This window comes from Panthera onca, chromosome F1 (genome assembly GCF_046562875.1).
Source record: "Panthera onca isolate mPanOnc1 chromosome F1, mPanOnc1 haplotype 2, whole genome shotgun sequence".
NCBI lineage: Eukaryota > Metazoa > Chordata > Mammalia > Carnivora > Felidae > Panthera > Panthera onca.
The window spans coordinates 66,629,933-66,645,716 of record NC_138355.1 but is presented as its reverse complement, the minus strand read 5'-3'; the positions used below and the strand labels follow the sequence as shown (position 1 = coordinate 66,645,716).

Here is a 15,784-nt window from a genome sequence, read left to right as displayed (position 1 = left end):
TGTTAGGTTTTTAAAGGGTTCAGAACAGTATATATAGTATGCTATCATGTATGCATCTATACCTAGGATATTTCTAGAAAGATCAACAAGAAATGCCTCGGAATAATTCCTGGGGAGAGGAAATAGGTGTCTGGGACAAGATAGCTTGCTTTTTAAATTATATACTCTTTTGTGTATCTTTTCAATTTTATGTATTACTAATTCCCCAAAAAAGCAAACTTAAACACACACCTGTACACACACACACACACACACACACACACAGTGGATAGGGGAAATGGAACAAAAGGGAAGGAAAGGACTAGGAAGAAGCTCTGGAAACACAATGGGTCATAAATTCAGATCAAAAGACAAAAGGAACTCAAGAATCTAGAGGCAGAGCTCCCTACTCCACAGTGTTTGGGGCTGACTTATTTATCCATTTATTCACCAAACATTCAAGAGTGACTTTCATGGGCCGAGCCTGTGTTAGACGTCCAGGCACAGGCATTGGCCCTGTCCTCAAGTAGTTCAGATACTGATGGGGAGAGGAGTAATCAGTCATGTTGCGTCATGGAAATAACACCTATCGAGGATCTACGGAAATGCAGAAAAGAGGCAGTCTAGCCTGAAAACTTCCCCTTGAAGGATGCTGACTTCTTCCTTCTCTGCCTAGCTCTCCTGTCATCATCACCTTCTTCTCTCAGCCTTGTCCTGCTGCAGAAGGAATGTGAGTAGTCTCATTGCTGTTGTCCATACAGAGCAGGTGCAGGTGCCTCGAGTCGTCGTGAAGTCCGTGAACATGTCTGATAGTGCCTCCTGCAACATTACCTTGACTTGCTCTGTGGAGAGGGCAGGGACAAGTGTTCTGTACAGCTGGACCCCGAAGAACACCCATGCTTCTGAATCCCATGGGGCCTCCACCATCACCATCTACTGGATGCCGTGTGACCCAGACCTGCCATACACCTGCACAGCCAGGAACCCAGTCAGCCAGAGCACCTCTGGCCCCATCCATGCCCGGCAGTTCTGTACAGGTACAGGTTCCACTTAGGCCCTCCTGGCGATTCCAGAAAGTCTGAGTAGCTATGGAACCCTGCCAGGGTTCTGGCAGGACACGGGTGGAATAGGGAAGCAAGAAGATAGGCTTGAACACCCCTTATACTCTACCATCTGAGGCCTGAGAGAGACTGACGGGGCATGTAGGAACTACCAGGGAACTGAAACTCTAAGGGTAGAACAAGGGAAGGGAAGAGAGTTTGGATGAAGGGATCCAGTTGGTTCTTTGCTTGGGTGGGGGTATCCCCTGGGGTCTCCTCAGAAGGTCAGGAAGGGCAGGAGAGGACCGGGTATGTGAAAGGCAGAGCCAGGTGCATACCTGTCTGTGACAAGTGTTCCGCAGGGATGCCTCATGATAGGAAGGGAAAGGGGGTGTGGGCAGGAGAGCACGTGGGACTTCAGTCTCCTTCAGGCAGGCTGAGGGTTAATAGGGCCAGTAACTAAAGTCACAATGTCTCATCTCTGATTGCAGCTCCGGGAGCCTCCAGAGGAGGATCAACGGGGGAGACAGTGGTGGGGATCCTCGGGGAGTCAGTCACCCTCCCCCTAACACTCTCGGCCAGTCGCCACGTGAATAACATTGTCTGGATGTTTAACACATCTATTATCACCAAAAAGCAGGAATTGAAGCCCAAGATTCCTGACAAGAACTCTGGCCAAGACTACTCCCTGAAGATTGGCCAGCTAAAGATGGAGAATGCCGGCCACTACTATGCCTACGTGTGTTCAGAGGCCTCCGGAGTCATCAGCAGAAGACATTTCACCCTGCTCATCTACCGTGAGTTTCTGAGCAGAGTGCTAAGCATTAGATGCCTTCCCTGAAATGTTTCTCCTCTTTGCTGCTTTCCCTGCCTCCTGCTTCCCTCAAGCCTCTCCTCCTACCAAAATGCCTCGGGCCACCTGAACAACTGTTGGGTCCACACCAGTCAACTCACAGGAGGAAAAATTTTTAACCGGCAGCTGGGCAAAATCCACCTACCGATGTCCCCCTTCTAGACTTCCAGTTAGGTCTCCACCACCCAACTTTCAATACTCGCCACTGTTTTCCTGCATCGCTTACCGTTTTGTGGGGTTTTTTTTATAGAATATTATCATTTTTGAATAAGAGAACAGCTGGCTGGAGTGGAATTGGAGAAGACTGAGGAGAAAGCCTTTAGTGTCCAAAGACCCTCTGACCCCCCCCCCCCCCCCCCCCCCCACGAGGGCCGCTTGGCTCTCCTGTCATCACATCCCCTGCCTGGGTTTGTTGATGTCTAAGTAGCTGAAAAGAGTCACTGTCCGTGGTCCTGCTAAAGTATGCTGGGAGTCAGCTAGTCCACGCCGATAGCAGCTGTGACTCAAATGTAATTTTTTTTTAAGCGAGAAGATTTAGTAAAAATAATAATGCATCCCAGGGCGCCTGGGTGGCGCAGTCGGTTAAGCGTCCGACTTCAGCCAGGTCACGATCTCACGGTCCATGAGTTCGAGCCCCGCGTCAGGCTCTGGGCTGATGGCTCAGAGCCTGGAGCCTGTTTCTGATTCTGTGTCTCCCTCTCTCTCTGCCCCTCCCCCGTTCATGCTATGTCTCTCTCTGTCCCAAAAATAAATAAAAAACGTTGAAAAAAAAATTAAAAAAAAAAAATAATAATAATGCATCGGGAACAACTGATGCCCATCTTACATTTCTGTTAAAATTGCTAACATTTATTGGGCACTAACTCTGTGTCAGTGCTGCACTCACCTCTCTACACTTTATCTCCTGAATAAAAAAAAACTTAGACGATGGCACCTCAACACATAAGCCTTGAAGAGTCTTTGGAGCACATGGTATGTTGTGCTTACTTGTGTGGAAGTAAGTGGAATATTGTGCTTACTTGCTCGTCCTTCACAGGGTACTCTATAGAATGATGTGGTATCTTTGTTTTTCTACTTTTTATTAACTCCTTTAACATCCAAGCATCCAAGCATCCAAGAGTTGAACTGATATGTCTGAGATTTCACGGCCGCTAAGGGAAAGGCCAAGTGCACTCCAAAATGTCCGTGACTCCTGGAGGCACTTTCTCAGCCCTAAGGCAGTTCCAACACACAATTTCATGAGCATATTCTGAATGAGTAAAGATGTGGCGACTGCCCAGTGGGTGGGCCTGACTCTACATGAGGTCTTTCTCCTCACACAGGGAGGCTGAAGAAGCCAAAAGTTACCGGGAGCCTTGAGCTCAGTGAGGATGGCATCTGCAGGGTCAGCCTGACATGTTCAGTGGAGGACAGTGGACACAATGTGACATACTTATGGACCTTCCTACAGAAAGGAACTGTCATGTCCCAAGGGGGATCTCACCTCAATATCTCTTGGAGAAGTGATGGAAATCATCCCAACTTCACATGTACCACCAGGAACCCTGTCAGCAAGAGCTTCCAGTCATTTCTTCCCGGCGACATCTGCCCAGGTTGCCTTGGATCCAAGAGTCTGCATTCTGAGTGGTTCTTTATGAAGTGCAGCGAGGGAGTGTGGGCGAGAGTACTTTAGAGTAGCACATTCCAATAGAAATATAATGGAACCCACACACGCAATTTACATTTTCTAATAGCCACATTAGATAAAGCAAAAAGCAACAAGTAACATTAACTTCAGTAATATCTTTTGCTTAACCCACTATATCCAAATATCATCATTTCAATATGTAGCCAATATGCAATTATCCTTGAGATAATTTACATTTCATGCTGTGCTAAGTCTCTGAAATCCGGTACGTTTTTACAGTAACAGCACATCTCAATTCAGATGCCAAATTTTCATGGGAAGTACTTGATCTGTATTCAGATTTCATAAAACTTAGTGTTGAGAAGCTAGATTCACATATCCAAGTTGCTCCAAACCTACTTATCAGGTTTTTCAATAAGAAACTGAATAGCCACACTTCAATTTCAATTTTTAAAAATTAAATAAAATAAGCAATTCAGCTCCAGAGTCATCCTGGCCACATTCCAATGGCTCCTGCCATGGCTCGTGGCCACTATACTTGAGACTAGAAGCAAGAAATGAAGCCCTGGTGGCTCTTACTAGAGGCCCGGCACTAGTCTAGGTCCTGGTGAGTTTTAACACAGTCAGCTTTACAATGGTCTTATGTGGCAAATGTTCTTATTATTCTCCATTACATGAAGAAACCGAGACTCAGAAAGTATAAGGGACTTGAGCAAGGCCACACAACAAAAGCATGATTGAAACCCTGAGTTCTGTGCTCTGTTCTGCTCTCGAAGGAAGTAGAAAAAAAGGAAGGTTTACCTAGAATGTGACGAGGCTAGGTCAGGCTAGCAGATGGATTTAGAGCCCAATTAGGTGGGAATTTTGACTCTGTCTTGAGCCTGGAACTGCCCTTATATCATTGACAGAAAGGAGCGGTGTAGTGTGATGGATAAGGGTGTTTAAGAATCAGGCAGCCTACGTTCAAATCCTGTTCAGGATGAACTCTCTGCGACACCGGGCAAGGGGCTCTACCTAGAGACAGTGTCTGTCATCAGACAGACTACAGCTTCTTGTCCAGAACAATACCTGCTCAATGAATAGTTGTAGAATGAATGAAAAGGAATATGCTCTGCAATAGCATGAAATTTTAAGAGGCAGGTAGGATGGTCATTATGCTGTGTTCACTGATTGTTCCAACCTCCCTACCATTATTTATACTAATACCATCCATTTCCTCTCCAAAGGGCAGGAGAGAAACATGAAGCTCTACATCGGACTCTCCTTGGCGGCTCTTGTTCTTCTGTGCTTTGGGATCTCCATCTGGTGGTGCATGTGGAAGCAAAAAGGACGGCGTGGGTTTCTGAGATCAATGGCATCTGCCCTAGACCATATCCTGGGACCTTTGCAGGCTTGTCTGTCCTCTCATGATCCCCCCTCCCCCACACTCCTTCCCCCCGCCCCCTGCCCCTCCTCCGTCTATCCGGAGACCTCATTTCTTCTCAGAGTGATGGGGAGGAGGGGTGCTCGTTGTGGGGAAGGCAGGGAAGGAGCTGGCCTTAGGGACAAACGTTACCAGAGACTCAAAAATGACCAGAGCTCTCCATCTCTCACCCCTACTTTGTCCTTCGAGCCAGCTTAGTTCTTTCCTACGGACCCCAGCTGACGGGTGGGGTGGAGTGTACCACAACACAGCAATTGCTGTCTCCAGACGCACACCTACTAGGAGATACGCCACCGGGAAGAGAAAAAAAGAGGTTTCCCTCCAACTCTCATTTGAAAGATCTCTGATTGGCCTGGCCTCGGGTCATGTGACCATGGCTTGGCCCAATCACCGTGGCCAAGGGGATTAGCTATTATGATTGGCAGCTCCCTCGGAATCTCATATTGCAGTGGAAATGGACTAATTCCCAGAAAAAGCCTATTGGTTAGAACACATAGGATCCCTGGAATAATTGATGAGAGCCAACAAACCAATCTGAGGAGGGGCTACCACAGATGGGGCCGAGGGATGGCAGGAGGCTCCAGGGCCTTCTTCTCAGCTGAAGATGACCTTAGACTCTGGTCGCCCTTTCACGTAGGTTCCTGCTCACATCAGGGTTCACCTCCTCCCTAAAGCCTTTTCCTTGGCCGTGTCCCCAGAAATCTCTCCCCGTCTGTTTCGACGCTCACGAAATCAGACGCCTCTCTCCTCACAGCCCTACTGATAAATCTTCTCTACCTTCGTTTCTCAGACTCAGTCCCAGACTCCAGCTCCAACCAAGCTGAAACCCCAGCGGATGCGCCAGGTAATATCACCAATGACACAGGCTATGGGGTCCCTGGGCCCGATGGAAGCTCCAAGGCCTGGCTATTTATTCTATGTGGTCTGCCAACCAGCGACAGGAGTATCACCCAGGAGCTTGGTAGAAACGCAAATCTTGGGCACCGCCCCAGAATACTGAGCTCTAGTCTGCATCTTCACAAGGTGAATCATATACCTGTTAAAGTCTGAGAAATAATGTGGTTTGGAGAAGGAAGGCGGTTTGGGGCACAGAAACCACAATGAGGATGGACTCCAGAGAGAAGGTGACCAAAGCTAGGAGAGGCGGCCTGCCCTCTGGGGTCTCTAGAGCTCCTCAGGCTTTGATCATTATCACTTGAACGTGGCCTCCGATGAGGGCGGAGTCATGTTCCTCATTCTGAGAATGGAGACACAAAGGCCAGATAGAATGGCAAATCCGCGGCAAGAGCCAAACTAAAACCCAATGAAAATTAAGCCCGTGAGACTGTCTAGACACCTATGACCCAAGAGCATCACTGAGGAAGCAGTTTCCCAATTTCTGAAAAAGCTAAGGCATGCTTGCTTCAAACGAAATACAGCGCAACACCCCAACAGCACAAAGTGTGTGAAGGTGCACCTGTCCTGACAGGTGTTGGGGTGGTGAGCTGAGATGCCTGCATCTTACCTTCCCACCCCCGTTCCCATCCCTTGGTGTCCTCAATTACCACCTTGAACTCTAAGCTCTGGAGTTCTAAGGAATCCCCAAACTCTACCCACTCAAACAAATCCTGCTCTTAAAAACCCCTGGTAACCCCTCCCGGAGGAGATCCCCCCATGGAGATGTACTAAGAGGAGGGACTGGGTGGGAGGCCAGGGGCTCAAATAATCCAACAGTGCAGGCTTCTCTGAAGAAAAGTATAACCAAGAGAAAGGGGCCAAGAAACAGGACGGAGGCTAAGTGTGGAGCTTCCCACCAGCTACCTCCTCACAGCTGGCAGGGCAGACCCTGGTCTCCGCCAGCCTGTGCCCTCATTCCTGGGCACCCCGGGCACAGTAGGAGGAGTGAGGGAGTACTGGGGACACCACTGTCACCCCTGCCCTTCCGCCCTCCCCAGCGCCCCTTTCCTCCACTCCCATGGTCTGCTTCTTTAGCCTCTCCACCGTCTCTCCAAAGCCTCTCCATCTTCTGTCACTGCCTAGGTTCATGCTGTCACCATTTTTTTTGTGTTTTATTGAATAGGATTTTTTTTTTTAATTGAAAACTCATATAGTCACATGGTATACAATTAAATCTCCCTCCAAATCCCAATCTCCTAGTCTCTCCAGCGGCCTTCATTGTTAGGATGTATTTCTAAATCCTTTCAGAGCCTCTTAACGCATTTACAGGCGTCAGATATATTTGTGCGTGCGTGCATGTGCGTGCGTGTGGTGGGTGCGTGGGTGGGTGCCCTTCATTTAATTACACATATGGAAGCAATCTGCAACATTTTTCTGAAACTTGCTTTTTGAATTTAACAGAATATCCTAGGAATATTAACATATGTGTATGAAGACTGACTCCCATTTATTCCATCCTACGGATGTGCCTTAATTTATTTCACCAGACCTCATCACTAGACATTCCCATTCCTTGTTACTTCTTCCCTAAAATAGCGTACTAGTTTCCTAACTGGCCATTCCTTCTCCTTTCTATCCCTCCTCCTTCAAGAGCAGGTCTGGGGCACCCGGGTGGCTCAGTTGGTTAGGCATCTGACTCTAGATTTCGGCTCAGTTCATGATCTCACAGTTGTGAGATGGAGCCCCCCATCGGGCTCCTGGTTGGGCAAGGAGCCTGCTTAAGATCCTTCCTCCCCTCTCTCCCTTTGCCTCTCCCCCACTCACTCACATGCCCATGTGCATTCCCTCTCTCTCTCTCTCTCTCTCTCTCTCTCTCAAGAAAAAAATAAAACAAAATAAAATAAAGAAGAGCAGGCATAATGACCTTTGTGTTTTCCCAGAGTACCCATCATGGCACTTAGGGTGGCTCGCCCAGTGGGGCCACTTCTGCTCCCCGAGAGTTGCTAAGTCGTCACACGTGAATGCTTGAAGGGAAGGAGGAAGGGAGAGTGGGATGCAACCCCCTAAGGGAAGACTGGAGAACAACCTCTCCTCCAGTTCTTAAGGCCTCACCCGGGGTGGAAGTCAGAGTAGCTTGGCTCCTTCCACAAAACAAGAAAGAGGCGGGGGCGGCCATACTTCCTACCGACCCTGCACAATGTGTTCAACACTCACCGCTGGCCACACACTGTGCAACATGCTCTCCCAAGGGTATGAAAAGCTGGACACTCTTCTCAAGACTGCCAAGCAACGGTCTAGGCCCCCCTCTGCCAGCAGCTCTGACAGCAGTGCAACAACCGAGGAGACGACAGACATGGTCAAGGCTGGAAGATGCCAGGAGGACACTGGACCTGACTCGGCTTCTGAGAGGCCAGCAGAGTACGATCTCGTCATGCCGAGGAATGCACCTGCACCTACGGCCCAAGACAACACGGTGTATGCGCAAGTATTCCTCGACTTGCAGGTGAGCCCTTTTGACCAGTACACCTTCCCTCCTCCTCCAGTTCTAACACCACCCAATATCCTGGATGACTTAGTCCCCCCACACGGGGAGCCAGGACCAGCAGCACACGAGCGGACAAGTGTGGCTCTGCTCATGTTAACCAAACCTTGGGCTCCCTTGGAGTGAAGGAGCTCGTCCTCGGCTCCCAATCTTGGGCCATTAATAAGGGAGATGTCAAACAACCAGAAGCGCTGTACCCACCGCACTAAGACAGCCACCGCCCTCTGTGTGAAATCTGAACCTGGGGGGGTGTCCCCTCTCCTTAGGGGCTGAGAGTGACCCCCTGAAAAGCTCTCATCTGGTGAGTACAGATAGTCTGATGTTGATCTGTTACAGGGAAAGACCCTAGCTCCTCAGCAGAAAGAGGGTTTGGCCACAATCTACAGCTGTATCCAGACACCCCAGAAGGTGAGAACAATTTTCTCTGTATCCCGAGGCTCTTAAAGTAAGGAATTATTGTGCAGACCATTTTTTTTTTTTATTAGATTTTTTTTTTTAATATATGAAATTTATTGTCAAATTGGTTTCCATACAACACCCAGTGCTCATCCCAACAGGTGCCCTCCTCAATACCCATCCCCCACCCTGCCCTCCCTCCCACCCTGCCCTCCCTCCCACCCCCCATCAACCCTCAGTTAGTTCTCAGTTTTTAACAGTCTCTTATGCTTTGGCTCTCTCCCACTCTAACCTCTTTTTTTTTTTTTTTCCTTCCCCTCCCCCATGGGTTCCTGTTAAGTTTCTCAGGATCCACATAAGAGTGAAACCATATGGTATCTGTCTTTCTCTGTATGGCTTATTTCACTTAGCATCACACTCTCCAGTTCCATCCACGTTGCTACAAAAGGCCATATTTCATTCTTTCTCATTGCCACGTAGTATTCCATTGTGTATATAAACCACAATTTCTTTATCCATTCATCAGTTGATGGACCTTTAGGCTCTTTCCATAATTTGGCTATAGTTGAGAGTGCTGCTATAAACATTGGGGTACAAGTGCCCCTGTGCATCAGTACTCCTGTATCCCTTGGATAAATTCCTAGCAGTGCTATTGCTGGGTCATAGGGTAGGTCTATTTTTAATTTTCTGAGGAACCTCCACACTGCTTTCCAGAGCGGCTTGTGCAGACCATTTTAACTGAAAGTCCTAGATTCCCATGGCAAAGGAGCTTAAGTCCTACCCACTGTCCACCCCCAGACACACTCCGTGGTCAATAGAGTTGCTTACACAAATGTTTCCGATTTATATCTGTTTGGCCAAAGGCTGAACATTTCTAATTGAATTAATAATATTTTATACTGATTATTCTTACCACTAACTAGCATAAGGGGCTGCAAACACAAATAGTGTATAATCTATGTATATTTCTAAATCTATTTCTTTTTTTTTTTTCCTTTTTCTATAGCTAATCTTTATTGCTTACGTTGTGCCAGGAATTGTGCTAAATGCTTCACAAGTTGTTGTTGTTGTTATTGTTGTTTTTAATGTTTACTTATTTTTGAGAGGAGGAGAGAGAGAGAAAGAGAGAGAGCAAGCAGGAGAGGGATAGAGAGAGAGGGAGACAGAATCTGAAGCAGCTCCAGGCTCTAAGCTGTCAGCACAGAGCCCAAGGTGGGGCTCGAACTCACGAACCGTGAGATCATGATCTGAGCTGAAGTCTCATGCTTCACCAACTAAGCCACCCACATGCCTCCTAAATCTATTTCTAACCCATCTCAATCCACCAAAATGGCAATTTCCCCAAATAATTAGAAATTAGCCAAGAGTCCAATGCCAAGATGTTTTGGAGAATGTGCCATTAACTACAACACATTGGTTTTATTGTGGTGTTAAAAGATCCCTTAATGGTAGAACTTACCATTAAATAATAATAATAACCCACTTTAACACGAAATTTTACAGTTTACAAAACATTGATATTCTCGCATGATCCTTAGGACAGCTCTATAAATGTGCTGTCATCCCGAAGCCGAGATCCGGAGAAGTTAAATTTGCCTAAAGTCATACAGATAGTAGTTGGACTTTAAGTATTAAAAACCACAAGGAGCTTTAAAATAATCCTGAGTAATCTTAAACAATTAACCTTGGCTTGAATCTAGCTTCCTGCTTCACTTTCACTTCCCTGAGAACATTGGGTTCATATATACTTTTGCTTTCAAATCTCCAGAATTCCCTCCCTGTTTTCCTCCTTGTTTTAACATGTCCAAACAAGATTTTTTTTCACGTGTATTTTATTTATTTTGAGAGAGAGAGAACGTGCAAGCAGGGGAGGAGCAGAGAGAGGGAGAGAGAGAACCCCAAGCAGGCTCCAAGCTCAGCGTGGAGCCCAACACGGGGCTCGATCTCACGACCCTGAGATCATGACCTGAGTCAAAACCAGGAGTCGGATGCCCCACTAACTGAGCTGCCCAGGTACCCCCAAAACAAGACTTTAAAAAAAGAAGAACCCTCAAAGCTCTTCAGTTATGCTACTTCCTTGTGATTGATGAATCAATCAATCAGTAGACATTTATTGAACACCTTTTGTTTGCCCAGGACTGGGCTGAGGGCTCTGGGAATTCAGATGTGCTTAAGGCACCATCCTTAACCTTGAAGACCTGTTGTCTTATTGGCTTTTGGTGGAGGAGTGGAGTCGCTTCAGTCACCTGCAGGGGCAAGGAAAAGACTCTACATTAGTTGGGCAGTTCCCAAGCGTTTTCCAGACATTGGAAGCGGAAGATACCACTGCACTGAGGTAGACAGGAAAGGCTCCACGAAAAAATTAATTTGAATTAGACCTTAAAAGATGGATAGAGGGGCGCCTGGGTGGCTCAGTCCGTTAAACATCCGACTTCAGCTCTGGTCACGATCTCGTGGTTCGTGGGTTTGAGCCCCAAATCGTGCTCTGTGCTGATAGTGCAGAACCTGCTTGGGATTCTCCCTCCCTCTCTCTCTCTCTGCCCCTCCCCCACTCGGGTACCCGCATGTACTCTCTCTCTCTCTCTCTCTCTCTCTCTCTCTCTCAAATAAACTTGAAAAACTGGACAGAATTTGCTCAGTAAAAGTTTGTGCAGATGTGTAGCTCAGTTCAACCAGCATTGGCTTCCTGTCCTGTCTTGTGGGAACGTGGCCTATGCTGAGCCAGTAAGGGACGTCACCTATGGCCTTGAGGCCACACCTGTACTTTTCGCTGGATTCTCTCTGACCTGGCCCTCTGTGTTTGGGCCAACGCTGGTCAATCTTAAAGTCAGGGACGTCAGTCCCTGCTCTGAGTTTCAGAATGGCCTGGAGTCGCCACGTGTCCGGTCAGTGGTACGTGGGTCCCACCCCAGGGACTCCAGACCCCTGCAGCCACCCTCATCCACAGCCTAAGTGGAAAGCAATGCGTTTCCCCAGCCAAGGTCTTAACAGGATTTATCCTTTGCCTTCAGAATTTTGAGGACCCGTCCTGATTCCGGGTCCCCTAAGGCTCTAGTTGCCCACTTGGGCAGGAAATTCTCAAACTTATTTTCGGACCCAAGTCCCGGCACGACATCTCGAAGGTTTATGCCACCGTCAAGCTATTGCCGGCCCCCCGCCTCCCCTGCTCCCTGCATCTGCTCAGAGCCCTCCCTGAACAGTCTCCGACAAGGAGTCATCAGAACCCTGGGACCACGAAGGCCTACTGGTCTGGGCCATGACTTTGATCCATAATCTCTGCCACCCGAAATAGCTTGACATCTTTACATTCTCCAGCTGGGGCAGAGGCTGAGTTCATTAGACCATGGCTTCTTGAGAGCGAGGCCTTTTATTGTCATTTTGTAGCCCCTCACCCTGCAGCGCTAAACTGTCCTCTCTCTCCCTCACGGAGAGCCTAGCCAACTTCCCCTTAGGAGAGTCCCCATAAATGCCTGCCGTCAGCTCGATGGATTGTTCCATTGCTGGGCCAGTCCATATGATCCTACTTCTACACCATGGACCTGGCCTCGCCTCCCTCTCTCACCGGCACAGGGGTGAGGAAACCAGGGCCTCCCAGGCTTTATTAACCATATTCTTGTGTGTCTTTTGGCTCACAGGTGGTGGTGCCACCACAGCAGAATGATCTGGAGTCTCCTGAAACCCCTACCTATGAAAATTTGGACTGAAAAGAAAAGCAGCTGCTGCTTCCCTCCCTGTGGTCAGAGAGGGTTCTGGACTGCGTAGGGCCTGGCACTCTTCCAGACAGAGCACTTCGGAACTGTCTTCAGCGTCTCAGAGGTGCCTGGGTTTGACCCTCGCCCTTCCTTTCACCCTTGTAACTTCCCAAGCTCATGAACAGATCAGACACAGGCTCCTTCTGGGAGTCCCTGGCCTTCGAGAGGCCCCTGCTCCATCCATCTCCACGCAGGCTCAGTTTCCCCCCCTCAGTTCAGATGCACCACCTTAGAGCTTTGCCAAGGCTGGCCACATGTGGTTGAAAGGGCCCTGGACCTTCACCCCATCTTCTAAACAGGTGATAAAATGGATCCAACAGATATTCTCACTCATGGGGACGAACATCTGTGTAAAATTATGTCCACTGCAGTATCTTTTAAAATAGAAGGACAGGGGCGCCTGGGTGGCGCAGTCGGTTAAGCGTCCGACTTCAGCTCAGGTCACGATCTCGCGGTCCGTGAGTTCGAGCCCCGCGTCGGGCTCTGGGCTGATGGCTCAGAGCCTGGAGCCTGCTTCCGATTCTGTGTCTCCCTCTCTCTCTGCCCCTCCCCCGTTCATGCTCTGTCTCTCTCTGTCTCAAAAATAAATAAAACCTTAAAAAAAAAATTAAAAAAAAAAATAATAAATAAAATAAAATAGAAGGACAGAGGGGCACCTGCGTGGCTCAGTCGATTAAGTGGCCGACTTTGCTCAGGTCTCGCTGTTCATGAGTTCGAGACCCACGTCAGGCTCTGTGCTGGCAGCTCGGAGCCTGGAGCCTGCTTCCGATTCTGTGTCTCCTGCTCTCTCAGCCCCTCCTCCATTCATGCTCTGTCTCTGTCAAAAATAAACTTTAAAAAAGGGGCGCCTGGGTGGCTCAGTCGGTTGAGCGTCCGACTTCGGCTCAGGTCACGATCTCACAGTTTGGGGGTTCAAGCCCCGCATCGGGCTCTGTGCTGACAGCTCAGAGCCTGGAGCCTGCTTGGGATTCTGTGTCTCCTGCTCTCTCTGCCCCTCCCCCACTTGTGCTCAGTCTCTCTCTGTCTCTCAAAAATAAATAATAATGTAAAAAAAATTTTTTTGATAAAAAGGTAAACTTAAAAAAATTGAATGAAAGAACAGAAATAGCCTAAATGTCCATTTAGGAAGAATCTGGCTAAATGCCCAATGGCGTATCCAGGCAACAGCAAGCCCTGCCACTTTTGTAAAGAAAGTAAAGACCAGTGTGTGCTAATAAGGAATGAGCTCTAAGAACGGAAAGAACAGGGTCCAACACAGTATGTGTCACTTGCTACCAGTTGGATAAAGAAGAAATGTGTATCGGGGCACCGGGGTGGCTCAGTTGGTTAAGCAGTCAACTCTTGATTACAGCTCAGGTCATGATCTCATGGTTCGTGGGTTCGAGCCCCACATCAGGCTCTACTCTGGCACCACAGTCTGTTTGGGATTCTCTCTCTTCCTCTCGCTCTCTCAAAAATAAATACATGTTAAAAAAAAATAAAAACGAAGAAATGTAGATCTGTATGCTTATGTAGTCATGCAAAAGCTCTGAAAGAAAATAACAAAATAACTTATCAGGGGCTGCCTCTGGGGAGTGAACTAGGTTGTTTTTACTGTATACTTTTTTGTACCTCGGATTTCTTTTTTTAATCATATGTGTGTATCATTCTTTGGATATCTTTTTTAAGGGCTTAAAATGCCCCTTCCACATAAACTTCCCATATTTACCCAAAGGAACTTCCCTCCTTATTGTCAGGTCCGGCTGCAGAACAGTCATAGTATGTCTCCTCTCCCCCAGACTGTAGCACAGCCTTATCCCCCTGTGAGTTGTTCTACCCTTGACTTGTATTCATGATACTATAGTGTACGTTTGTGTCACATGCACCTCGAAGCCCATTTTTTTTTTAATTTAAGTTTATTTTTGAGAGAGAGTGAGCGAGCACAAGCAGGGGAGGGGCAGAGAGAGAGAGGGAGACACAGAATCTGAAGCAGGCTCCAGGCTCTGAGCTGTCAGCACAGAGACCAACGCAGGTCTCGAACCCACCAACCACGAGATCGTGACCTGAGCTGAAGTCGGATGCTTAACCGACTGAGCCACCCAGGAATCTCAAAGCCCATTTATGTCCTTTAACGTTGGAATTCTGCTGTCATACTCTCCTGCACGTGGCCGTGGAGTCAGTAAATCTTCTGTGTCCTACAGTGGGTACCCCCCGGGGGCCAAGCAGTGCTCCATACACAGCAGGAGCTTAATTACTGCTTGTTCGCTGGCTGGTCGTTGCATGGATAATTATCCTTGTAAGGCATTATTTCAGAAGCTCAATGAAGACACATAATATGATGATGTTGTACATTATTACACCCCAGAATACAGCGTCCCCAAAAGCCCTGGGCCCCTAGGGTCTCTTCTGCTGCTTAGATAAATCTGGCCAGCTCAACATCTACACGACTCAGGATGCATGAAAGGCCAAGTCAGTGGCGAATGTCTTTGGTGTTCATCTGAGATGTTCCAACACCCGTCATTTCCGGCTCCTTCTGCTTCCAGACTCCTGCCACTGCAACTCAGCTCCCAGTACGTGCCCCAAACCCCCAGACTCCTTTTGCATATGTTTTCCTGGTTTTTAGCCCTGACACCTCCTCCAAAATGTGGTCTGTCCACATCTGTCTCCAGGAGGAAGCCAGCCAACCGGCCACACAGCCCCCAGGGGACAGGGACCAGGCAGGACCTGAGCAAGTGTGTACTGTGTGGCTCTCCCCCACGAGACTGAGTGGCCCCGGATCTGGGAATCCCGGGATCGTCTGCTCCAGTGTGAACAAGGCTGGGAGACCCCGATAGATTGCAAGGAGTCCAGACCCCTCTCCGTAGGAATGAAACACACATGTGTTTAGTGATGGGCGCAACTGCCCTTTGGCTACGACAGAGAGGAAAAGTACAGAATAAGGAGGGGACGCATTCAGAAAAGAAATTTAGATTGCCTCCGAATAACAGCATAGTCTTCTGTTAAATTCATATGTTAAATACAGAGCGGGGTAATTGAAGAACCAGGCTCCACGTGCTGCCTTAGGGCGTCTGGTCTCTGAGTCGGACCTCTTCCCGTTCACCCTCACCCGTCTCCTGGGCTCAGCCAGAGTCTCAGGCCTGGGCCCCACAGCCTGGTGGAAGAGTCTGGCCCGAGGACGCTGGGAGCCCAGCAGAGTGCCTAGCTCGCAGCTGCTCGGCTGGCTGAGCCCTCCCTCCAGCAAGCGTCGTGGAGAGCGCTCATCGGCACTCAGAACTTGAACAGAATACGGTCTCTAATTGTGAAGAAGCTAAGACAGA

The 15,784-nt window shown here is 48.4% G+C and overlaps 1 protein-coding gene across 5 annotated transcripts in view; it reads left to right on the top strand.

The window, feature by feature from the left end:
* LY9 (lymphocyte antigen 9) overlaps window positions 1-12,611 on the top strand; it is a 28,316-nt gene extending 15,705 nt beyond the window's left edge. Inside the window, exons 3-10 of one of the 5 annotated variants that reach the window (XR_013553120.2) lie at window positions 741-1,016; window positions 1,511-1,816; window positions 3,195-3,464; window positions 4,726-4,889; window positions 5,713-5,766; window positions 8,048-8,301; window positions 8,677-8,748; window positions 12,372-12,611. Coding sequence is in view for 4 of the 5 variants with exons in the window: in XM_078440800.2 (XP_078296926.2) it covers window positions 741-1,016; window positions 1,511-1,816; window positions 3,195-3,464; window positions 4,726-4,893; window positions 5,713-5,766; window positions 8,048-8,301; window positions 8,677-8,748; window positions 12,372-12,440 (1,469 nt within the window). In the remaining variant the exon portion in view is untranslated. Of the gene's footprint in view, window positions 1-740; window positions 1,017-1,510; window positions 1,817-3,194; window positions 3,465-4,725; window positions 4,894-5,712; window positions 5,767-8,047; window positions 8,302-8,676; window positions 8,749-12,371 lie in introns of all 5 variants that reach the window. The other 4 variants (XM_078440800.2, XM_078440801.2, XM_078440802.2 and 1 more) reach the window with 4 other exon arrangements.
* The last annotated feature ends 3,173 nt before the right edge of the window (window positions 12,612-15,784 follow it).